Consider the following 26456-nt stretch of genomic DNA (forward strand, 5'->3'; position numbering starts at 1 on the left):
GAAGGTGGATTTGATTTTCTCCATCAGTCCAAAGTAATTTAGAACCAAGTCTAGTAAATGTGATGAGTAGTCAAGTAGAGTAATACTACCTTTGATTAAAAACAGTGAGAACAATAAATAATAATGTGTGTGTTTTTGCACCTCTGTGTGAGTATATGTGTGTCCTTAAGACATTCCAGTAAAGAATTCCACATATACTGAGCAAAAGAAGCATTGTTTGATTAAGTTCATAGACTTGAGAGATGGAATAGATTATCTCTTTAAAGACACTTATTTTACAATGAGGAAACCTGGAGGCACAGAAAAGTTAATAACTTTTCAGATTTATGTAATACTCTAGAATTTACCCATTGCTTTCCTCACAGCATTCTTCTGAAGGAAGTAGAAAGAATTGATGAATATGATTACTGATGCATTTCCAGTGATCATTTAAAAAACAATGAAAGAGGTACTTCAGATATGAAAATGAGCAAATGTTTCATTTTTCAAAAAAGAGAAAAAACTGAACTCATCAAAATATGTCAGTGGGCTTGAAAAACATGTTTGCTATAGATCTCAGCTTCCTGTCATACAAATTTAGTGACCATGCATTTAAAACCTTTAGTATCAGTAAGAAATATTACACATTTATGTGTATATCCAAGTACAGAACTCTGGGGCACTTCATTTGAATCCTTCTTTGTTGACACTGAGAAGCTGCATCAATTCTCTTATACCCCTGTTTAAAACTGAAGAGTTTTGTAGCCTTGAGAAGTGATTTCACCTCGCTTCCTCCATTTCTGTCCTCATCTCCTCACCAAACCTGGCACACTAGGGATTCCAAAAGTTCCATCTGGAGAGCTTCTTCACTAGTCCATGCTGCCTTCATGCCTGTCCTGAGTCTGGTTCTTGACATGATTGTGGAGATGGTGGCTGCCACTCTCAATACAGAATGGAAAAATAAAATGTTGCAAGGGAGGCAATAAAACTGCGGTCATTAAGTGCTATGAGTGCAGCTCTTCAACTAACGAGAATATAATAATAAATAAAACTTGGTAGTGTGTTCTGTTCTCAGAGACTATCTCCACTCACGCAGCTCACTTGTTTCATGTCCTTAAAAAACTGTGGCAGATGCTGTCCAGACAAGTCAGATAATTATAAACAATATGCACTTCGGACTCGGGTCAGAGCTTAATATATATTGGCAGATTTTTTTAGAGAAGTCTTTGTGTATGGTAAGCAGAATGGAAGAACCAAATCTTGAGCTATTTACAGTTTGGGATGATTGTTTTTGCTCCTTTTCCATATGTTTGTACATCTGATTATTGTAGTTCTAACATCTGTTTGAAGTACAATGGGTTTTGAGTACAGATTGCAATGTTATCCTTAGAACTTCTCGCTTGATGGCCAGACTAGCCTCAGAAACCTCTGATAGGCAACCTCAGTGCCTACCATAGGCATATTCCCCACACTTGAAACCCCTCAAAACTCAGGTTCAGCCTTTGCTGGAACACATTTGAAAAGAGGGCACTTTCATAAAATATTGGAACTTCAGAATTGGAAGATACTTCATAGGTGATGCAGAGCAATGTATTCACATATAGGAATCCCCTTGACATTGTATGCTGGCAAGTGGTCAACAAGTCTCTGAAAACTTTTAATGATAGAAACCCACAACCTCATAAAGCAGCCCATACAACTTTGAGGTAGCTCTTTTCTCTGAGGAGCTAAGCTTTTTTTTTTTTTTTGCATATAAAAGTTGAGTACATCTTTTTTAAGTTGCTTTCTTAAATGGGCCATTCTGCCAGGCAGTTCTTCAAGACAGAGATAGGAAGGTGATATGTCACAAGTGAAATGTACCCCTTTCTTAATTTATAGCCAGAAGTAGTTATTAATGAGAATAAAAAGACAATTTGAAGTCAGGAGGTTTGAACTTTGTTCTCAGTGTTGTCATTTACTAGCTTTTAGACCTCAGGTACATCCCTTAAATTCACTGTAGCTCTACCTGCCTTTTATAACACAGAGATGGCTGGGATAGCAAACACAATGAATAACAGAACCAGGATTCATAAAAGTCTTTTCAGACTGATATATTGATTCAAATATAATAAGGCAAAATTTAATAGGAAGGGATGTAAGGTCATAATTTTTTTAAAATTTAGAACATTTCCCCATGGTTACATGATTCATAATCCTCCCCTACCTTCCCCTTCCTGGAGCTGACAAGCGATTTCACTGGATTATACATGTTTCATTGTTCAAAACCTATTTCCATGTTATTCATATTTGTAGAAGAGTGATATTTTAACATAAAAACCCTAATCATATCCTTATTGAAGTACATGATCTATCATATGTTTTTTTTTTTCCTGGGTTTCTACTCTCACGGTTCTTTTTCTGCATGTGGATAGCATTCTTTCTCATAAGTTCCTCTGGATTGCCCTGGATCGTTGCATTGCTGCTACTAGAAAGGTCTATTACATTTGATTGTGCCATGATGTATCGATAAGTCTCTGTGTACAATGTTCTCCTGGTTCTGCTCCTTTCACTCTGCATCAATTCCTGGAGGTCATTCCAGTTCACATGGAATTCCTCCAGTTAATCATTCCTTTCAGCACAATAGTATTCCATCACCATCAGATACCACAATTTGTTCAGCCATTTCCCAATTAATGGAGACACCCTCATTTTCCAATTCTTTGCCACCATAAAGAACATGGCTATAAATATTTTGTATAAGTCTTTTTTTCTTATTATCATTTTGGGGTACAAACCCAACAGTGGTATGGTTGGGTCAAAGGGTAGATATTCTTTTAAAGCCCTTTGCACATAATTCCAAATTTCCCTGCAGAATTCACAACTCTACTAGCAGTGTATTAGTGTCCCAATTTTGCCACATCCCCTCCAATATTTATTTCTTTCCTTTGCTATCATATTAACCAATCTGCTAGGTATGAGGTGGTACCTCAGATTTGTTTTAATTTGCATTTATCTAATAAGGAGGGATTTAGAACACTTTTTCATGTGCTTATTGATATTTTTTATTTTATCATATAAAACTGCCTATTCATGTAAAGGATGTAAATTCTAACATTTAGGTTAAAAAAATCATCTGTATAAGCACTCAGTGGTGGAGGTATGGCTAGAGACATGGGCAGTTTTGTGTACTGCAAGCTCAATTTGAGTTAACACTGTGATATAGTAGCAAAAAACAAAACAAAACCCTAATAAAATCTTAGCCTGCTTTAAGAGAGGCATAGTGTATATGATTATATAGGTGAGAGTCCTACTGGATTATATAATCATTTGCCAACTATGGTATAGAGAGTATTCTTATTCCCATTTAGGTTGGAACTTGATGGCCTTTTTGGCCTCTTTGAACTGTGAGATTCTGCACTTCTAATCAGAGCAAGTATTCCGTTTTCTCTATTGAATATCAAGGTATTGATTAGCTAATATAACAGTAAAGGAAAATAATAAATGTTGGAGAGAATGTAGCAAAATTGGGACACTAATGAATAACTGGTGGCATTTTGAATTGATCCAATCATTCTGGAGGGCAATTTGGAATTATGCCCAAAGGGTTATAAAAGAATGTATACCTTTTCATCCAGCAATACCACTACTAGGTCAATATCCCAAAGTGATACAAAAAATGGGAAAGGTCCTGTTTGCACAAAAATATTTAGCTGTGGTTATTTTTGTGGTGGTGGCAAAGAAGTGGAAACTAAAGGGATGTTCCTTAATTGGGGAATGGCTGAACAAAGTGTGGTATAAGATGGTGATGGAATTCTATTGTGCTATAAAAAAGATGAATGGGAAGATTTCAGAAAGAACTGGAAAGACCTCTGTGAACTGATGTAGAGTGAAATAAGCAGAACTAGGATAACATTATGCACAGTAACTGCAATATTGTGGAATGATCAACTGTGATAGACTTTGCTACTAAAAGAAATACAATGATCCAGGACAATTTTAAGAGACTTATGAAAAAAGAATGCTATCCACCGCCAGAGAAAGAACTGTTGGAGTAGAAATTTATGATTTACCAATATTAATTTGGTTATATGCTTTGGAGTTTTGGTTTTGTAAGATTATTCATTTAAAAAAGAATAATATGAGAATATGTGTCGATAAAGCATGTATAACCTACATTGAATTGTTTCTCAGCTCTGGGATGGGGAAGGGAAAAATGATGGGAGACAACATGAATCACATAATGTCAGAAAACATATGAAAATTTGTTATAAAAATAAAATAAAGATGAAACACAGAAAATTAAGGTATTCAGGCAGGTAGGGAGCACAGTGGATAGAGAGCCATTACTGGAGGAGGGATATCCTGGGTTCAATCTGACCTCCAAAACTTCCTATCTGTGTGACCTTGGACAAGTCATTTAACTCCTGTTGCCTTGCCCTTACTGCTCTTCTGCCTTGGAACCAATACTTAGCAATGTTTCTAAGACATAGGATAAGAGTTTTTAAAAAATGAAGAAAGAAAAAGAAAAGAAAGGTTTCAAAACCCCAAATTTTGGAGTTCCTGCTTCACCTAGCAGGTACCTTAAACATCTTAAGGACTGTCCTACAGCTGCCATTATTACTATATCTGGATGACCCCTGGAGGATATAGGAGATAAAAAACTCCATGTCTTTTAGGGGACATTTTCTGAAACTTGTCATTAAAAGGAGATGAGAAAACAACAGATGAAAATAAAAAGGAAGTAACAATAAAGAAATCATTTTAATGAGAGAGTGCATTGTATGATCTGAATCAGAATCTGAAGTTTTACAAACATCTCATCTGTATGTTATCTAATTTCTAGGTTTTCTGTTCATTCTTGCTCTGGAAAGACTTAATCTTTTATAAATTTCATTGTAGTACCATGCCAGAAGCCATCAGGTCACGATGTCTTGACATGGTCACTTGTGGAAACCAGGAGATCACAAAGTGACTCCTTGGCAGGATGGAATTGCGCATTCAGCCCCCTCTGTATGACTTCTCTCATCAACATCCCTTACTAATGGAATTGATATGATTATTATCCTTTCCCTAGTCTCAGAAAAAGTAATATAAGAGCAAAATGCTTGCACACTTTTCCTCAGAATATCACCAAAAGATCAGACTCTCAAAACCAAACCCAAAAGACCATCATGGCTTAACTTTTACTTAGGTATATAATTCCCAGAAAAAGCTGTATCCACAAGTCATGCCCAAATATCCCCTTCTCCCATGCTCCAAAACTTATTCTTTTAAGCTAGTATAAAAATCATTCATTAGGAAAAGCCTGCACCAAATGCATTGGTACACCATGCTTCATCATGCCTCAGTGATTGATTTTACCCACCAAAACCCTCCTTGAAAAACTCCCTAACAAACTAAAAATGATGAGCCTAATATTAAATCTGAATTGTGTTTTCAGTACCCCCTTTGATCTCTCAATTTCACTGCTATGATTGTTAATTGTCTTCAGGATTTCTTATTGATTATCTATTTTTATTAAATGTAATAAGTGATTTTCCTTGATTGTAAGCACAAAGCTCCTCACAGATGAATGAGAAAATTAAGCCACCTGTGACAAAATCATTTATCTTGGGTAAAACCTTTATGTATTCTGTCAGAATCAATAATTACCATATAAGTATATAGAATGATCTCAGAATGTTAATCAAAAGATTTATTAAAAGTTAATGTATCACTTATCCAATTATCTTTATTTGAACATGTATGTTGAATAATGTAGCTGTGTGCCAAGAAAATGGATATAAAAAGGCTGAACCTGGGCATGGCAAAGCAGCCATTTCATGCAAAATTTTGCCCCAGGCTGATACACATACAGCTGCCTTCCATCTCTCATTTCCACCTGCCAAGGACCCCCTGAAGCCGTGGGCTTGGCTGGATCTGAGACCATGGCAGTACCACTCTTTCCTACCCCAAAAGGGACTCTTGGAAAGAGCTGAGGGAGAAGGTTTTGCATTTTTATTGAACTAGGCAAGTAAATAAACATTAAGCATATTATTATTTTTAAAGAATAAATATTTATTTTTATGTATAACATTTTTATGAATAGCATTGATGTATAACATAAAATATGCAATATTGATTCTAAGAAAAAAAAAGGTGTTTCCAAAAAAAGGTATATGCAAGATAACTGAGAGCTGATCTTAGAGTAAGTCACTAAGATTAAGGACTGGGTAAGGCTTCTTGTAGAAGTTGAATTATTAGCTAAGACTAGAAGGTAGCCATGAAAAGGAAATGAGGAGAGAATTCCAGGAATCAGCTAGTAAAAATGTTCAGCATTGGGATATGAGAATCTAGTGTGAGGAACAAAAAAAAGGTTAATGTCACTGGTTCTTCATAGAGCACATAGGGGAAAGTAAGATGTAAGAAGACTAAAAATAGGAAGGGACCATATTATGAGGGCTTGGTAACCGATTGGATATAAAGGATGAGAGAGGGTAAGAATTTGAGGATGATGCCTTTCTAGGTTTCTAGGGCTAGATGACTGGGAGGATAATGGCACCTTTGATAGTAATAGGGAAATTAGGGTAAAAGAAGATTTTGGGAGGGGGTGATTAGATTTCCATTTTAGGCACATTAAAGTTAAGATGTCTATGGGGCATCTGATTGCATCTGTCTAGTCAGCAGATGGAGTTGCAACACTAAAGGTCAGTAGGGAGGTTAGAGCTAGACAAAGAGAACTGAGAATCACATGTATTAAGGTGATATTTGAATCTGTGGGAGCTGATAAGATTACCAAATGGACTGATATAGAAGGCAATGAGAAAACAAGATGAGACAGAACCTTGGAGGAAACCTGTGTTTCAGAGTTGAGAGAGACTTCAGAAGTCTTCAGATTAAATTCCTATCTATAGGGAATGCCCTCCATGGTATACTTATGCTATTTCCAGAGAAACACTATTAGGCTACCATTTAAAATGGCAGCACTTTAAGAAACATTTAGAGTTTGGTTTTGGGAGAATGTTAATGAGCTGTTTGGACATGTTGATTTTGAGGTGCTTATGAGACATCAAGTCTGAAATATCCAAGGATCAGTTAGTGATGTGGACCTGAAGGTCAGGCAACAACTGGGGCTCAATATATAGAGTTTGGAGTTATGTACCTAGAGATGATAATTAAACACATGGAAGCTGATGAGATTACCGAGTTACTATGTAGATAGAAGATCCAGGCCAGAGCCTTGGGATATACCCATAACAAGGATGATATGGATTATCAACCAGGAAAAAAAAGACAGATTTCCCTATCTGGTTCCACTCTTCAAATGTAAATAACAAATAATACTTAGAAGCACTGGTTGAAAAAATTAGTAGTAAATACCCTAAGAGACTCAAATTTTAAAATAAGAAGGAAACAGGAAATAGACTGGAGGCACAAGCAGAGATAGTTTTGGACCAGATCTGAGATAGCATGAAAAACAGAATAAAGCTGGATAGATGCTAAGAAGGTAGGAATGGGGCTAGTTTTCCCAGGAAACTGTGCCAACATCCATGACACAATTAGGATATCTCAAGACAGAGTATCTATGCTCTTTTTATTTTTAAAATGTTTTCAGATTTTACTTGCCTTTCTATGATTGTTTATTAACTCCCTTTGGAAACAACTAATCTCTGGTCTTGGGTCCAATAAGGAGAAAAAAGAGAATCTAGTTACATGCTGAGGGAAGAAGAAGCAGGTTTCCCAGGGTCCAGGCATGGCATAGTATGAGCAGCAAAGTAACTGCCCCAACAGCACACCTATATAGTAAAGGCATGCTAGTTTTGCCATCTCTGTTAGTTTCTCTAAGAGTAATGAAAATCCATCTCTACTGTGGAACTTACCATTATGGAAAGGATCATTTCAGTCATAAGCAAATGTAATGTCTTAAAGAAATCTTTCACCCTAAGTAGTATAATGGTAATTAAACATGCCTACCTTGGTGAAGACAGTCCTATTTCTTTTTAAAGAAAGGCAAACTTTGGGTTCATTTCTATCTTTCCTATGATGAAAAGTGCCTTAAATCCCCATACTTTTTTTCCTGTGAAATGGGGAAATCCTGGCTGGGATGTCCTTGCCCCAGCATGATATAGTGAAAAGAGAATCAAAGGGTTCAAAATTTATCTCTGATACATATTATATGTTTGACCATGAGCAAATTGCTTACTTCCTCAGAGTTTTAGTTTTCTTGCCTACAAAGTGTGAATAATAATACTTGTACTACCTTCCTTTTATATTTTTAAGGAAGCCAACTTGTAACACTTCAAACACTGTATGGAAATATGAGTTGTTATTCTTACATGTAGCCTTTGGTAACCAGCCCATTTCCCTTCTCAGAAAACTAAAGAAACTATTCCGAAAGCTGAAGGATGAGACAGAGCCTGGAGAAACTGACTCTACACAATCAAAGCACCCTGAGCAGTGGGACCTGGACTATAGCTTGGAGCCATATACTGGATTGACTCCTGAATATATGGAAATGAGTAAGAACTAATCTTACATGAATAAAACATAGATGGGACCTGGGTAAATAACTTCATTAGATTCATATTTGAAAATGTATTTACTACCATTCTTATATATTATTATATATTATTTCATTATATATATTATATATTATTTTAATGAAAGAATTCTGGACATCAAGTCCCAGCTCTACTATAAACTAGCTGTATGGCCATGGCACAAGTCACTTCATATCTTGGTTTATTTCTTCATTTAAAATGAGGTGTTGGACTAATGATCTCTTTGGTTTCTTGTAGCTTAACCTTTCTGTGTTTCCTATGATTTTAAACATTATAGATTAGTAAGGTGATTTAAAAGCCAAAAAACCTAACACAGTCTTTGGCATCATTGGGAAATATGACTTTCAGGAATGAAGAAATTATTGTTCCCCTCTACTTTTCCCTGGTCAGTTCCCATTGGGACTATCTACTTTAGGGTGCACATTTTAGGAAGGACACTGTTGAGGTAGAATGTGTTCAAAGAAGGGAATCCAAGATGGTCAAAGAATTTAGGTTCATGTCATACAAGGATCTGATGAAGGAACTGGGGATGGTTAGTACAGAGAAAGAAGACTTCTAAGGAACATGATAATGCTTTTTAAGTACTTAAGGAGTCCTCATATAGAAGACAGATTAGACTTATTCTCTTGACTCTGAAGGCAGAACTAGTAGCATTGGATAGAAGCTGCAAAAAAGCAAATTTGGTTTGATGCAAGAAAAGTTTACTAATATTAGAGATAGTGAGAAGGGGAATGGACTATTTGGGATAATAGTGGGTTCTGCCTTGTATTGAAGGTCTCCAGGCAGCCACTACATGATCACTTGTGGGTTATGTTGGATAGTTATATGATAGTTATATAAATGTAAAAGGTTCTAGATAAATAAAAGGAGAAAGTTTATACAACTGTGGATAAAGGGAAAGTTTTTGACAAAGCAAAGGCCAAAGATAATTTTAAAAATACATTGGGCAATTTTTATTTCTCAAAGTTGAAAAGATTTTGACAAAAATATCCAATCAGAGTTTGAAAGGAGACAATTATGGGAAAATCTTTATAGCGAATTTGTCCATATCCCATTCTAAGTATATATGTGTATTATAAATACATGTGCACATATATATCCACAAATATATAGTATAAATATGTGAATATATGCATGTGTATCTATATGTGTAATTCTCTACAAAATAAATGGTCACAAGATATATACAGGCAGTCTTAAAAAGAAGAAAGGCAAGTTGTCAACAACTAAGTGAAAAAAGTTTCATATTATTAACAATTAGAGAAATGCTCATTAAAATAACTCAGATTCCACTTCATACTCATCAGATTGGCAAAAATGACATAAAAGGAAAAGGAAATTTGTTGAAAGAGCTATGGAAGGACTGGCATACTAATTCACTGTGGGTGGAACTATGATTTATTCAATCATTCCAGAAAACATTTTGGAACTATACCAAAAATTATTCTAAACTTTGTGAACCTTTTGACCAAGTGATATTACTACTAGGACCCAGTGAAATCAAAGGAAGAGAACAGAAGTCCATATATCATAAAAATATTTACAGCATTCTGCTATCACAAAGAACTGGAAACAAAGTGGATTTCTGTCAACTAGCAAATGGTGCTGAGAAAATTATGATAAATGATGTAATGGAATTGTGTTGTGTCATAAGAAATAGCAGGCTGGTTAAATTGATGCAGAATGAGATGAGAAAAACACGAGCAATTAATATTCAGACTTCAGCAATGTAATGTAAAGGAAAATAATTTTGGAAGTCTTTGGAATTCTGATCAATGCATTGACCAAGTGGTATTCCAGATGATTGTTGATAAAATCCTTATTCCTCCTACCTCTTGACAGGGAGATTATGAACTATAGGTATAAAATGAAACATTCATTTTCAAACATAGTCAATGTAAAAATTTGTCTTGCATCACTATAAGTATTTGTTAAAAAAGGGAGGGCCTGGTAGGGAATAGGTAGTCATAGTGATAATAGAAGAAAAGGAAAAGAAAGTTACTGAAGCATTCAGATAAGCAAAGATGAGGAAAGTTCAGAAACAGATGAGTTGGGCAATGTTGGTTAAATATCATGTACTTTTTTTTATGCCATGTTACCAAGAGCAGATAAAAGCCTACCCTTTCCCAGTAGTACTCTAAGTAGTCAGTTTAACCTCCCTGTATTAGTAATGCTTGATTTCACTCATGGGATAATTAGATTAATCAAATCATAGATTTAGGGGTGAAAATCACCTTAGGGACAATTTATTCCAATTCTCCTCATTTTATATTTGAGGATCTAGGACCCAGAGATGGTAAGTAACCTCCTCAAAATCAGACAGGTAATTAGTAGCAAAGCTTGAATTTGAACCCAGATGCTTTCACTCTATATCTAGCACTTTCCCCACTGTACTATGCTTTCTCTCCTTGTCAATGATACCCTTATTCTAATGTCATAAATATTCAAAATACCTCTTTTCTAATACTTTTCCTGGTAGTGACATTTGGGGCTGAAAAAGACTAATTCCACTGAAACTTTATTTTAACAAGGATACCATAAATTAACAGCTTATAGATGTGTCCTATGAATTGTCAATCTTGAATATAACAATTTACCAAAAAGCATTCAGATAGTGAACAGTTATTGGACATTCTTTTGTGACACCCCCCTGCCCCCATTTACACAGTCATGTGTGAGAGAGGAGGCTTTTAAGAAAATGATGACCTTAGTGAGCAAAGGGGGCAATAAAATCAAGCACTTGAGGTTCAAGCTTGAAAAGACATTTGGGTTCTCATCTGTTCAAGAGGTTAAGAAAAATTCTTGGCTGGCTGTTACAGACAATAAATATGCTATTGATGATGAGGCTATATTCCATCAGGTAAAGAGTGACCCTACTTATGTCTAGATGTCTCCAGTATATATTCCTTGATACCAATGTCAGTGTGGCATCAGGCATCCAAACCAGTGACAGGCTCCATAGATTCTAGGAAGATAAATTGATGGAACCTTGAAGAGGGAGGAGTTGGAGCACAAGTATGTGAATGTGAAAAGGAGGAAAGGCCAGCTGGATCAGGCAGGAAAGCTCTACTTGGTGGCAGGCATAAGACAAAGTATATCTTGGCAGAGAAACACATCTGGTCCCACTTAGGAACCTTCTCAAAAGAGGTCCAATGCCCCCTTGGGAAACAAACATGAAAACCTGAATTATATGGGTGTCAGTGGCACTATATAGTTGGAAGACTTCTAACATAGTGTAACAGGATTGGCTTATGGGATGCCTCAGTGGGAGTGCTTTTATACTGTTGGGAAGTCTGATTCCAGGAATCCAGAAATGACATGGCAAAAGTACTTGAAAAGTACTTGAAAAATGCTTTAGGGCTATTAAAATACCAAGTCATGCATATACCACATTTGTTGTATCTACATATCAGCACAGAGGTGTGAAGCTATTGGACTGCACTTCGAATGAATGCTAAGTTACAGAAACTAATAGAACCAGGGCACTAATGCCTGAGATGAAGAACTGGGTCAAGTTGGAGTGAGTGTACATAGGTCTCAAATATAAAGGCTTTGGATTATTGTTGTTCAGTCATTTCAATTGTATTCAACTCTATACGACTCATTTGGAGGTATTCTTAGCAAAGATACTGGAGTGGTTTGACATTTCCTTCTCCGGCTCATTTTACATATAAGGAAAATGAGGCAAAGAGGGTAAAGTGACTTAACCAGAGTCACACAGTAGTAAGTGACTGAGGTCAGATTTGAGCTCAAGTCTTCCTGACTCCAGGCCCAGTGCCTCTACCCTTAGCATCATCTAGTAGTTTGAATACTGTTGGGTTATCAAGACTTTAAGCAAAAGCCATGTAGATTTTTAAAAATTTTATCTTAATTTTATTCCAATAACTAATTAATGCATATGTTTTCCAAAGTTATATGATTCATGTTGTCTCTCCCCCATACATGAGAGTTTATAAGCAATTCCACTAAAACACATCTAGTTTTGAAGAGTTGTGATATTGCATATGGTATGAAAAATATACTCAAGGCCGACTCAACAGATAAACAGTGGGAAATCCCATAGGCAAATGGTTCAGGAATTTATGCAAATATATAGACCAAAGATATGAGGTAGAATAATTACTAAAGTGATGCAAAAATTGAAATAGAAATTCTTGACAAAGCCTTGATGGAGATTCATGGACAACAATGATTCCCTGAGAAAAGTTCCAGGCCAAGGGAATGGAGTCGGAGAGAAATTGTTATGTATACACCATCATCTGGGGAATATCTGGAAATAACAGTTGCAGCTGTTATAGCTTTAGAGAAAATGACCAAATGCACTTGTGAGCAGAATGAGACCTTGGTACATAAAGTAAAAGACCAGTTTCAGAGAAAAGTAAGGGTCAAGGAAAGAAGTTGTCCCACTCCTAACCCAGCACTAACTGTCCTCATCAACAATTCCAACTAGCTTTTTCCCACCTACACACATTAGGATCTTGAATAGAGGGGACTAAAAATTGAGAAAATCAATTACATTGCTATTTTATAGAGAACACATATCACCATTATGTTCCAGTCATTTCATAAGAGATATTTGAAGAAAATGTCTCTTGCAGATTATGGCCTTGGAGGACCAATTAGTATTTCCCAAGTATACCTAAGCTTGGGATATGTTAAAGTCATCTTGCAATTTTCCTAAAGATATTTCTGGTGTCATCAAATTAATGAACTTTCAGACTGTGGTTTGTCCAGATTGATTATGTGTTATTAAAGTATAAGCTTCAATTGGAACCAATTCCAACCTATTCTGAATACTTGGAGAATACTGAAAAAAACAACAACTAGAACTCACTATCTGCATTTTGGGCATCTTTGCAACTCATAATGGGTTTGGGGATAATAGAGTTAAATTGTAACAGTAATCATCAAAAAGGCATCCCTATCTCTTCAACCACTGAAGCTGATCCTAAAATGTTTGACTTTCAAATTCCCCAATGCCATAAGAATAGAAGGAGTGCCTTGGGCAGAAGCTCAGCATGAGAACCAGTATGTTCTCACTGCATGAATGGGTTGTGGGAGATGCTCAAAGAAGAAATCACAAAATCCAGTTCATTGATTCATGACCATTTGGGGAAGATTTAGAAAGATCCCTTTGTGATAGATGACCTCAGGGAATGTCTCCAAACATACTGATGAATAGCATCATCACAGAATCTATTATCCCTTTTGCAACTCCCATAGTAGTAAGAAATGGAAAAAATATATGTATGTGTATAGACTAATGAACTTTGAACAAAAGAACCAAAATGGATCAATATCCCAAAGCAAGGATTCAGGATACTCTCAATTATCTCTTAGATAGCCAATGTTTTTCTGGGTTGGAGTTGTGCAATGGCTATTAGATTCCTTTTGCAAAGAAAGATATAAAAATGATTACTTTTATTCATCCAGTTGAATATCACCAGTTCAGATATATGCCCCAAGGCAGCTCAGAAACACCCACCACCTTCCAAAGACCTATAGAGAAAGTAGATGGAGATATTGTTACCTTCAAGTATTAATGTACCTCGATAATATCATCATCTTCAGGAAGAGCCTGGGATAACACCAGGAGATATTATGAAAGTGTTGGATTGACTAAAAGAAAATGACCATGAATCTTTCACTTGACAAGTTCCAACTTGTATCAAGTATGTGGTTCCCATTGCATCTGAGCTGAATGTGATCATGGACCCAGAGAAGATACAGTCACTCACCGTGGCTATGGCCAAAGAATCTTTTGTGCTATGACAACTTCTTGGATATAGTAGACACTACCAAAAATTTCTTTAAAACTATGCTATTATGCTAAGCCAGTGAATAATCTCACTCAAGGATGTATGACTGTAGAGACAAAGAAGTAGAAAGACAAGAAACACAAAGGGATTTTTTCCCCTTCCCAAACCAAAAGAGCTCTTTGAGGAACATTGGACAGACAGAAGTAAACATGCTTTTAAAGCCTCAGGCAGCTGCCTCACAGATGCACCAGTTTTGGCCTATGCTGACTCAAGGAAGACATTTGTCCCACATACAGATACCAGCTTGGAAGGATTGAGAGTAGTGCTATACCAAGAGAGTAATGGCCACAATGAAACCAGTTGCATATGCTAGCACAAGTTTGAGCAGCATGCAATATACTCCATCCACAAGGCAGAGGTTTAGCTTTGAAGTAGTAGTCTATCACTGAGACTATGGATGGAACAAAACTACAAATAAGTACTGACAGAAATTACTAATTTTAAAAAAATTCTTCCTTTCTGTCTTGGAATCTTTACTAAGTATTGTATCTGAGACCAGATTTAAATCCAGGAACCCTCCACATACCCCCAACATGATATCCTGAAGTCCAAGACTGCCTACATTACTCCCCTGCTCAGAAAGCTGTAGCTCCTCTTCATTACCTCCAGATCAAATCCAGTTCCTTTTTTATGGCAGTGAAATCCCTTTACAACTTGGTCCCAACCTACTTTTTCAATTGCATTATGTATCATTTCCTTTCACTGACTCTATCTGTGGTCCTGTTGAACTGGCATTCTTATGCTTCCATTCATATGACATTATATTTCCCATTTCTGTACCTTTGCATAGACTCAAGCTTCTTTGGAATGGATTCCCCTCTTGCTTTGATCTCTGACAAGTCTTTGTTTCCTTTAAGGTTCAATTTAGTACGCTTGATTCTCCTGGATCATATAGCTAGTAGAGCTTCCCCTTTACCAGTTGACTTGTATTTGTTTATTTTTGTACTTATTTTTATACTATATAATTATGTATGTACTTGTCTCCCTTGGTAGAATGTAAACTCCATGAGGGGAAGGGCTGGTTAGCTTGTGTCTATTTAGCCTCAGTTTATCACAGAGTCTGGAATAGAATGGGGGCTTTAAAAATACTAGTGTGTTGATAGATTGAATAAAAATTGTACTATCTTCCTCATAAGGTTTTTGTTAGGTGAATCCTTTGTAAACTGTAATTTCTATGAAAATTTTGAAGACAAAGAGATCATTTTTCTCATTGAGGATTCAAAGAAAGTTTGGATTAGATCTTGAAGGAAAGAATAGATTTGATCCAGTAGTGAACTAGGGAGATGACAGCTTCATTTTAGGCAAGGAAAATAATGTGAATAACTACTTAAAAGTGGAAGATAGTAGTGCAAGAATTTAGAAATGAGAATAATCAATTATAATGGAGGTAGAAGGAAAATCTAGAAATAGCATTGTGGGACCAAAGAATATCTCAACTTGACTGGTGGAATTTGGGGAGTAATGATAAAAGTAACCATGTTTTTCCATTTACTAATTTAATTACTACTGGAAAAGGTGGCTAGGGAGGTTGTCACATTAGGAGGGAACCAGTCCTCAGAGTCAGAAGTTGAAAAGAGCAATAAAGGAAAACATTTTAAGATGAAAGAAAGCTTGTTTTCCATGGAGTGCTTTTTCCAGAAAGCACCATAGAAGGAGTGGCTATTTTTAAAGATGTATGTTGGAAGGTGGTACTAAGTTGAGGGATGGGAATAAGAGCATGGGTGAAAGGGGATAAAGAAAAGGAGAGAAAGAGAGGAAGAGGGGAGAGAGAGAGAGAGAGAGAGAGAGAGAGAGAGAGAGAGAGAGAGAGATGGGAATATATATGGACTTTCAGGAGCATTGCACAGAAGACTGAGGGGTAACATGTTAATCTTTGTTGAATGAGGGTTGTTAACATCATTTAGGGTTAGCTTCAAGATTGTGTCTTCTCAAAGCATCCTTTGAGTTTAGAGGTTGCTATATGGAACAGAAAATTATCCTAGTCTGGAAATCAGAAGATTGCCAACGATATTCCACCCTCTATCCTACTTTTCTTTGTGAGCAGTTAGATGTAATATGGAAAAGACATTGGAGTAAGTGTCAGGAGCTTTCAGTTCTAGTCCAAGATCTGCCACTAAATTGTTCTACAGCCTTAGCAAAATCACTTCTCTGAACCCCCATTGTTTCATTGGTAAAATGAAAGAGTTGGGAATTGGAGATTTCTATATTCATCAAAATGAATTGATGCATGATTAAAGCCAAAGAAGCCAAGTCCCTTACCTACAGTGACACAGGAACTCACAAGTTAGAGCTGAGACCAAAACTAAGGCCTCTATGGTGAAGATGACCACAGAAACAAATATGGAACAGGGAGAATGGGAGACAAAGTTGGCCCTCTCTCCTTCTGATCAGGGCAGACCTCCCAACCTCTAGCCTAAGCTACAAACAAAGACAAACCCAATGAAACTGAAGCTGTCTGCTCCCTCTGCTGTGCCTGACACTATGATCCTACAGTGTTCCCCTCTCAGCTGTCAGCTTCCTTGCTGAGCAATCCAGACCACCCATGTGGACAGGAAGCATGCTGAGCTGCTCAGCTCTGAACCTGTCAGCCTGAATGGCCCCACAAGGCATGAGGCTAGGCAAAGCAGCAAAGAGAGGAGTATTATATTTACATTTTTTTCTAAATTGAGCAGGAACACGAGTACTAGGCCCAGGGGAGGGGGGAGATCCTGGTTGGGAAGCAGAGAGGAGAAGGGCAGGTTGTAATCTTAAGATAGGGCCAAAGAGAAGATGAGGCAAGCTAAGGCTTCAACAGATCATGCCAGGAACATTTGTGGTGGGATAGAGAACTGGGTTCACCAGCCAGAAGGAAGCAGGAAAGGAAGACATTAGTCTGGGAAAACTGAAGGGGAAAACCAGAAGCTTTGGAGGGAATCTCCAATGTTAGGCTCCTAAAGAGCTTATAAAGAAGTAAGCAAAGTCTCTTTCTCTTATCCTTGTTGGATGAGGTACTAAGAACCAGTCCTTAGCATTGACAAGAACATTTTGGCTTTTATGGCATTTTCTAAGAATGTTAGAACTGGAGAAGGAATGCTAGAGTTCAGCTAACTCAACCCACTACCATTTTATTGATGAAAGCCAACAGAGAAAGGTCTTACTTAAGATTATACAAGAAGTTGGGAGCAGAGATAGGACTTTTACAGGATCCTGTTTACTGCTAGGGTGTGGTGTCTTCCTCCAGGCCTGTCTAAGAGAAAATTCTTCTATTATATTGTCATAAGTTGTTTCTTTTGAAACTCAGTATTATAAAATTATCATAAATATTATAAATAAATATTATGCATAACTTGTGATAAAAATCTATACAAATTATTTCTAAAAATTGCTAAAGACCATAATTTGAACAAGTTGAAAATGGACCTTTCTTGGACCTCATCTAAGTGGTTTTAGTGATAGAGGTTCCAAAAAGTACATTGGAAATTGCCTCATTTAATAAGGCAGTCCTCTGATGTTATACCATAGAAAACAAGCAAACAAAGCTCATTTCCCCCTGAGTCTCTTGCAAAAGGCAACGTGTCTGGGTTTTTTTTTTTTTTTAAGTTTTGGTCACCCTATCCAGAGTATCCTGAATACATTGCAACCACAAACTTGTATGGGACTGAGGTAGTATTCTACTAAATGTTTTACAAACATATATGAATCCAACTACAGCAGACCCTAACCCCTGACCATAGCAAGATTTCCTTTTAAAATGCATTGTTGCTCTTGTTCAGTCATTTCATTGTGTCTTTAATGACAAACAAGTGAAATGATATAAGACGGATCATTCAGCCTGAATGAAAGGCATTTCAAAGTCATTTAGTCTAGCCCATCCATTCAACACGAGAAGACTGAGTTCCATAGAGGTAAGAAAACTTGCCTAATGTCAGAGAACTTTTTAGTGGTGAAATCAGAACTAGAACTCAGGTCTCCAACTCTTTCTCTTTTTTTTATATCCTTGCCTTCCAACTTAGAGTCAATACTATGTATTGGTTCTAAGGCAGTAAAGGCAATTAATGCAATAGGCATTAAGTGACTTGACCACAATCACACAACTAGGAAGGGTATGAGACTAGATTTAAATCTAGGACCTCTCCTCTCCAGGCCTCTATCCATTGTGCACCTTACTGCCACCCATTGAACATTTCAGGAAAAAACAATACTTTTCAATCATGATTGTTACTTCTCTGCCTTTATCTAGCTCTCAAAGATTGTCTTGTGCTGGAGTGAAATGGTTGTTTTCTGTTTTCCCTTACCTTGAAGTTAATGCTATAACTCACCTCCCTCTAGCTTGTTCTCCTAAATTTTTTTGCTAATTTTTTAAAGGAAGAAAACAGGAGCAGATCAAGAAAAAAATCCCTCCCCAGAAATGAGATCTACCTGAATTGAGAGACAGCACATGGTAGGATGTTACTGTAGATATGAGGTTCATCTTATTAAATAAGTAATCCCCAAAGATGTATAAATGGGGATATGAGAAACCTTTGATCAATTTAAGAAAGTTCCCTAAGTAACCAGATTAAGAAAGTACAAAGGGGTTACAGTAACTTGAGAGTAGGAGCTGTTTGATCATTTTTTTCATCAGTAAGCATTTTTCTAAGCACTTACTATGTGCTAAGCACTGTGCTAAGTCCCAAGAATATAAATACAAAGAGACAGCCCCTTTTGCCACTTCCTCCCCCACATAAAGAGGCTACATTTCAATGAAGGGAGATAATAGATAAAAAGAAGCTGAAAAAGGGAAGAAGGAGGTGAAAGGGGTAATGAAGAGAATATCCTAAGAGTCACAAGTGAATCCTGGAGTGGAATAAAGACCTACCTAGCTTGTGTACTTTTGATTAAATGGAAATTCCGGGAAGAATCAGCCAATTAGAGGAAGGGGCCAAACTGCTGGGAAAGAATACACTTCTGTGAGGATGCAGGAGTTATGTGAATTCTAAAGTGAGGGAATCTTTTCCACACCCTTTATTCCAATTCTTAGCTTAGCATGCTATTCAGCTATCTCAATAAAGGTGACCTGACCAAATGACTGAGGTTCAACTATGCCACTTGGGGTGATTAAAAGGAACATGGTCCTCACTCTGGGACAATTTGGAAGAGAGTTCTCTATGGAGAAAGACATCATCTTTTGAGCACCTTTTTTCCTTTGCCTCTTGGTGAGTGGAGTAAGGGAGGGTGAAGGAATTTCTCTCACTTCCCTACTACTGTCCATTATGGATGCCATCTTGAAATATGGATAAGATAGTTGCCATGTGCAGCCTGAGAAGGGAATCTAGCTGAAGATCAATTGAAGTCAGTGAGAAGAATAACAAGTACAGTCTGGAGGCAGGATTCTCTTCAGAAGGTGACAGGTCCCAGAACGAAGACTTCATATGCTCATTGCTAGATGTAGATTCCAAATCATTACCAGAGGCATTGAGGCAGCTGTCATGGACTTGGAATAAGGAAGATATGAGATCAAATTTGACTTCAAACACTTACTATGTGATCCTGGGCATGTTACTTAACACCATTTGCTTCAGTTTCTTCAACTACCATTTTGTAGAGGATGATACCACCCAGGGTTCTTGAGGAGATCAAATGAGATGATGTATATAAAATGTTTAATACAATATTCAGACCATACTATGTGATTTATAAATTTTTATTCTCTTCCCCTCTCCATTTTCCAATATTCCACAAAAGTAGAATAACAGTAGCCTAAGGCCATGATGTGAGTTGAGCCAGTGGCTGGAGTAGTGATGACTGGGGAATAATAAAGTATCTCAGAGCTCAATCTGGTTCTATGGAAACTGTGAGATAAAGGTCAGTGGAACAGAGTAAGAAAATCAGGGGACCCTGCAGCCTTGTGATATGGAAGGTGTCAAATGTCCCTTCTCACACATAGCTTGGAGTGTCTTTGTTCCCTTTGCTCGTACCTTTCTTTGAGTGTCTACTCTTCTTACTGACAATACTTTTATTCAAGAATGAGTCCCAGATTTATGAGGAACATGTTTTGTGGCTAATGTTGCTAATACACCTTTGCTTTGATGTAATTGTAACCTCTTGCTGACTAGAGGCAGGATAATCACAGCAGTGAAAACTCATAAACTATAGGTTTAGAATTGTGAACTTTTAGCATAACTTTAACCTGAAGCAGTCAACCCTTGGGCAGTACTGTCAAGCTCAAATTGAAACAGAACTACTAAACCATAAATAAGGATCCCTGTTACTCCCTATTACCTTAGAAAACTTCATCAGCATTATGTTTATACTATTTGTATTTATATATATATATTTATATTATACTATGTATAGTCTATTCTGTTTATTTATTTTGTTAAATATTCCCCAATTATATTTTAACATTGTTCCAGGCTCTCCAGGCAGAAGAATCGATACCTCTTTCTGGAGGAACCCAACTTGCAAATTGATATGGAAGAAGGGTCGTCCTATAGATGCCAAAATAGTCCTAGGATGATTGTAAAATGGCCATGTGTATCAATATGCCTGAAAGATAGATACAGTCTCTGGGGGCAGCTGGGTAGCACAGTGGATAGAGTATCAAGTCTGGTGTTGTAGGAGGAGTTGAGTTCAAATCTAGCCTTGGATATTTCCTAGCTGTATGAACATGGACAAGTCACTTCCCCTTCATTGAGCAGCCCATAATACTTAGCATTGATTCTACAACAGAAGATAAGAGTTACAAATTTTAAAAGTCTCCACTGAGGGACAAATCATTACTTTTATAGTAGTGATTTAATAGTAGTGATTTAACTTTAACAGTTCTAATAATTACCAAAGATTTTTTGGTTGGGAGCAGGGGTGGGGGGTGGTTCCCCTCCTAAAATCAAGCCTAAATGTTTTCCTTTGAACTTCTACAGTTCCTAATTCTGCTATTTGTGTCAAGGAGAGCAAGTCCAAACTCTTTTCCAAATGACAATCCTTCAAATACTTATAGACAGATATATCCCCACTAAATCTTCTCTTCTCAAAGTTGAACAGTTCTGGTTCTTTCTACCAGCCTTCCTTTTGTATAACTTCAACACTCAATCATGTTCTCTGGATTATTGGTGATGTTCTTTTTTTGATTCAAAGATATTTTATTTCCCCAATTACAGGTAATAATAATTTTCAACATACATTTCCCAAAATTATAAGATCCAAACCATCTTTTCCCTCTTTTCCTCCCCCCACTCAGAATCTAATGTTTTTGATCAGGGACATTCATGGATTATCATGTAAAACACCCTTCCATATTGCTCATTGTTATAAGAGCGAACTCATACAAAATCAAAACCCCCAAATAAAGTTGTAAATACATCAATGTGAAAGATAGTATGCTCTGATCTGCATTCAGACTCCAACAGTTAGAGTTGGATAGCTTCTCTGTCATAAATCCTTCGGAATTATTCCAGCTCATTTTCTTACTGAGTAGCCAAGTTTTCAGTTAATCATTGCAATATTGTAATATTGCTGTTACTATGGACAATGCACTCCCCATTCTTTTATTTCTTTCCATATCAGTTCATGTAGATCTTTCCAACTTTTTCTAAAATCACCTTACTTATCATTTCATATAGCATAATAATATCCCATTACCAACATGTACCATAATTTGTTGAGCCACTCCCCAACTGATAGATATCTCCTCAATTTCCAATTCTTTGCCACCACACCACACAAAGAGCTGCTATAAATATGTCTGTATAAGTAAGTCCTTTTAAGTACAGACCCAGTATGTTAGAATCAATGGGCATGCTCAATTTTATGCCCTTTTTGGCATAGTTTCAAATTGCCCCCCCAGAATGGTTGGATCAGTTCACAATTCCACCAGCAATGCATTAGTCTCCCAATTTCTCCAAATCCCCTCCAAAACTTATCACTTTTCTTTAGGTTCATACTGGCCAATCTGTTAGGTGTGAGGTGGTACCTCAAAGTTGTTTTAATTTGCATTTCTCTAATCAAGAGTGATTTACTACATTTTTATATGATTATTGATAGTTTTGATTTTTTATCTGAAAATTGCTTATTCATTACAATTGACAATTTGTCAACTGAGGAATGGCTTGTAGTCTTATAAATTTGAATTACTTCTTTATAGATTTGAAAAATGAATCTTTTATGAAAAAAATTTGCTATAAATTTTTCCCAGTTTGTTGTTTCCCTTATAATCTTGGTTATATTGTTTTTGTTTCTTCAAAAGCTTTTTAATTTAATATAGTCAAAATTATCCATTTTGTATTTTATAATGCTCTATATCTCTTGTTAGGTCATAAATTCTTCTCTTCTCCATTGATCTGTGAGATAAACCATCCTATGTTCCTCTAATTTACTTTTGACATCACTCTATATATACATCATATATCCATTTTGACCTTACCATGTATGAGATAATGGTCTATACCTAGTTTCTGTTGTACTGTTTTCCAATTTTATTAAATAGTGAGTTATTATTCCAAAAGTTGGGGTCTTTGGGTTTACTAAACACTGGGTTATTAAGGTCATTTATCCCTGTATATTGTGTATCTAATCTATTCCATTGATTCCTTTACTTAGCCAGTACCAAGACTGTTTACATAATTACTGCTTCATAGTACAGTTCGGGATCTGGTACTACTAGGTCAACTTCTTTCACATTTTTATTGATTCTCTTGATATTCTTGAACTTTTGTTCTTTCAAATGAATTTCATTATCATTATTTTTTAGTTCTTTAAAACGCTTTTTGTTAGTTTGATTGGTATGATCCTAAGTATATTTAGAAGTCATTTTTGTTATATTAGCTCAGCCTACCCATAAGCAATTAATATTCTTTTCCAATTGTTGATTCCTGACTTTAATTGTATGAAAAGCATTTTGTAATTGTGTTCATATAATTTCTGTGTTTGTTTTGGCAAAGAGATTTCCAAGTGTTTTATATTGCCTAGAATTGTTTTAAATGGAATTTTCTTTCTTCTTCTTGTTTCTGAATTTTATTGGTTATATATATATATAAATGCTGATGATTAATATAGATTTATTTTGTATCCTGCAACTTTACTAGTTATTATGTCAACTAGTTTTTAGTTGATTTTCCAAGTTTCTCTAAGTATACCATCATATCATCTATAAAGAGTGATAGTTTAAGGTTAGGGCTTCCCTTTTCTTATTGTAAAACTAGAATTTCTAGTTTAATATTAAATAACAATCGTGATAATGGGCACCCTTCCTGTATTTCTTATTGTACTGGGAAGGCTTCTAATATCCTCATTACAGGTGATACTTGATAATGTCTTTAGGTAGATATTATTTATCATTTTAAGGTATTACCTATTTATTCCTATACTTTCTAGTGTTTTTAATTTTTAATTTTTAAAATATTGTTCCATGTTTACATATTTCATTTTATTTCTCTTTCCTTTACCCTCCCCTCCCTCCTGGATCCAATAAGCACTTCCACTGGGTTATACAAATGTTATCACTTATACCTATTGTATACTTGAAAAATCTGTTACCCTAAAAAAGAACTACATTTCCGTGGAGCCCACTGACTTCCTGTTGTTACATATGTCCTATAGACAGGGGATATTAGGCAGGGATATGCAGGGTCCCAGGCACTCTTTGACTTGATGACAGCAAGCTTGGTGGTGGTAAGGCAGGCATTTGAACTGGCTGATCAGCCATGGGCAGGTGTTTTTTTTTTATTTTGTATTCCTTTTTTTCTTTATTTCTAATGATCTTTAATAAATCTCTTAAAATATAATATTTTAATTATCATACATTAATTTTAACTTTTACACTATTTCTACATTATTTATTTTTGCAATAGAGCAATCTTTTAAAACTAAAACCCCAAACCATATAACCATATGAACAAAAGATAAGTCATTTGTGTTTCTTCTGTTTGTACTCCCACAGTTCTTTCTTTTTTTCGGCATGGATAGTATTCTTTTTCATAAGTCCCTTGGGATTGTCTTGTATTAGTAAAGTCTATTACATTGTATTGTTTCACAGTGTTTTACTTTTTATGTATAATATTCTCTTGCTTCAACTCATTTCACTCTGCATCAGTTCCTGGAGGTTTTTCTAGTTCATGTAGAAATCTTCCAGTTCATCATTCCTTATAGCACAGTTTTATTCCATCACCGTCATATACCACAATTTTTTCAGTCATTCTCCAAATTGAGGGACACTCCCTCATTTTCTAATTTTTTGCCACCACAAAGATAGTGGCTATGAGTATTTTTGTACAAATATTTTTCATTATTATATCTTAAGGGTACAAAGCTAGTAGTGGTATTGCCGGATCAAAGGTCAGGCAGTCTTTTAAAGCCCTTTGTGAATAGTTCCAAATTGCCTTCCAGAATGGTTGGATCAATTTACAACTCTACCAGCAATGCATTAGTGTCCCAATTTTGCCACATCCACTCCAACTTTTATTATTTTCCTTTACTGTCATAGTGGCCAATATGCTAGGTGTGAGGTAGTACCTCAGCATTGTTTTGATTTGCATTTCTCTAACTATGAGAGATTTAGAACACTTTTTCATGTGCTTATTGATAGTTTTGATGTCTTTATCTGAAAACTGCCTATTTATGTCCGTTGACCATTTGTCAGTCAGGGAATCGCTTGACTTTTTTGTACAGCTGACTTAGCTACTTATAAATTTGAGAACTTAGACCTTTGTCAGAAGTTCGTGTTACAAAAAATTTCCCCCAATTTGTTCCTTCCCTTCTAATTTTGGTTGCATTGGTTTTGTTTGTATAAACCCTTTTTAATTTAATGTAATCAAAATTATTCATTGTATACTTTCAATTTTTTAATAGAAATGAGTGCTGTATTTTGTCAAAGATTTTTTTTGCATCTATTGAGGTAATCATGTCATTTCTGTTAGTTTGATCACTGATATGGTCAATTATGCTGAAGGTTTTCTTAATATTAAACCAGCCTGACATTCCTGGTATAAATCCCACTGGCTTTAGTGAATGATCCTTATATTTTTGTAATCTCCTTACTAGTATTGTAAAGATGATATCAATGGTTGACTGGGGTTTTACTTGACCCAGTCAGGCAAGATGGTCTTAGCAGGGCCAAAAAATGAAAATGACTGTTCTTTCTCTCTGGCTCAGGCAAGTAGACAAACACTCTGACTCCACTTCTCAATGTAACAGGTTTATTGTAGTTGTTGTTGTTGAGGATGGGATAAAGGTATGTGGGCTGAAGATTTCCTCTAATCACTAATAAAGTTATCTATATCCCACCATCTGACCCTTCACAGAGTCTCTTCAGCCCTCAGCCAAACCAAGGCTACACTCACTACCCTCTCTACCTCAATTTCCTCTTTTAATCTGATATAATCTAGGCTAAATCCACAAAGGAAATAGTCTCTAAAGTAGGAACAGATATTGATGGAGTGAGATGTCAAGTGTGATCTTAGTCTACCCAGGTGGGGCCAAACTCCCTACCCCCAAGGTAAACTGAGCAGTTCATCTCAATCTGATTAGAGATTTCTTCTTTCATAGTAGTAGTAGTTTGAATGACTAAATGGATCTTCAGGAATCAAATGGGTTATCCATAAGAACAAGTTGAAAGGTCCACAGGAGGTCAAAGCTGGGTCCTAGAGATGTTTCTTTCTCCAGGATCTTCTCCAACTCCCCTGTTGGCAGTTATTTTTACAGGATTCTAATCCAGGATTTTGGTCCACTTGCTGGATCTGCACTAAAAAGTTCCCTGTTCCATCAACTCTGTGCATGCACTCTGTTTCATTATTTCTTCCCAAATCTCCCTTATTGCTGTAATCTCCTTGCTAATATTTTATTTATAATTTTTGCATTTATATTCATTAATGAATTTGGCCTATAATTTTCATTCTTTGGTTTTTCTCTTCCTGGCTTAGGTAATAGTACCATATTTGTATCATAAGAAGAATTTGGTAGGATTCCTTCTCTGGCTATTTTCCTAAATAGTTTATATAATATTAGGATTAACTATTCCTTAAATGTTTCCTAAAATTCACTTGTGAATCCATCTGGCCTGGGAGATTTTTTTTAGGGAGTTCATTGATGATTTACTCAATTTCTTTAATGAGATAGTATTATTTAAGTATTCTATTTCCTCTTTTGTTAACCTGGACATTAATTTTTCCATAACTATTCATTCATT

General features: G+C 36.1%; 1 protein-coding gene across 1 annotated transcript in view; it reads left to right on the forward strand.

The window, feature by feature from the left end:
* The window catches only part of ANO2 (anoctamin 2), a 532091-nt gene that overhangs the window by 456515 nt on the left and 49120 nt on the right, over positions 1–26456 (forward strand). The window contains exon 18 of the mRNA XM_056799271.1: positions 8311–8456. Within this exon, the coding sequence (XP_056655249.1) occupies positions 8311–8456 (146 nt within the window). The remainder of the gene's footprint in view (positions 1–8310; positions 8457–26456) is intronic.

Source organism: Monodelphis domestica, chromosome 5 (assembly GCF_027887165.1).
Source record: "Monodelphis domestica isolate mMonDom1 chromosome 5, mMonDom1.pri, whole genome shotgun sequence".
NCBI lineage: Eukaryota > Metazoa > Chordata > Mammalia > Didelphimorphia > Didelphidae > Monodelphis > Monodelphis domestica.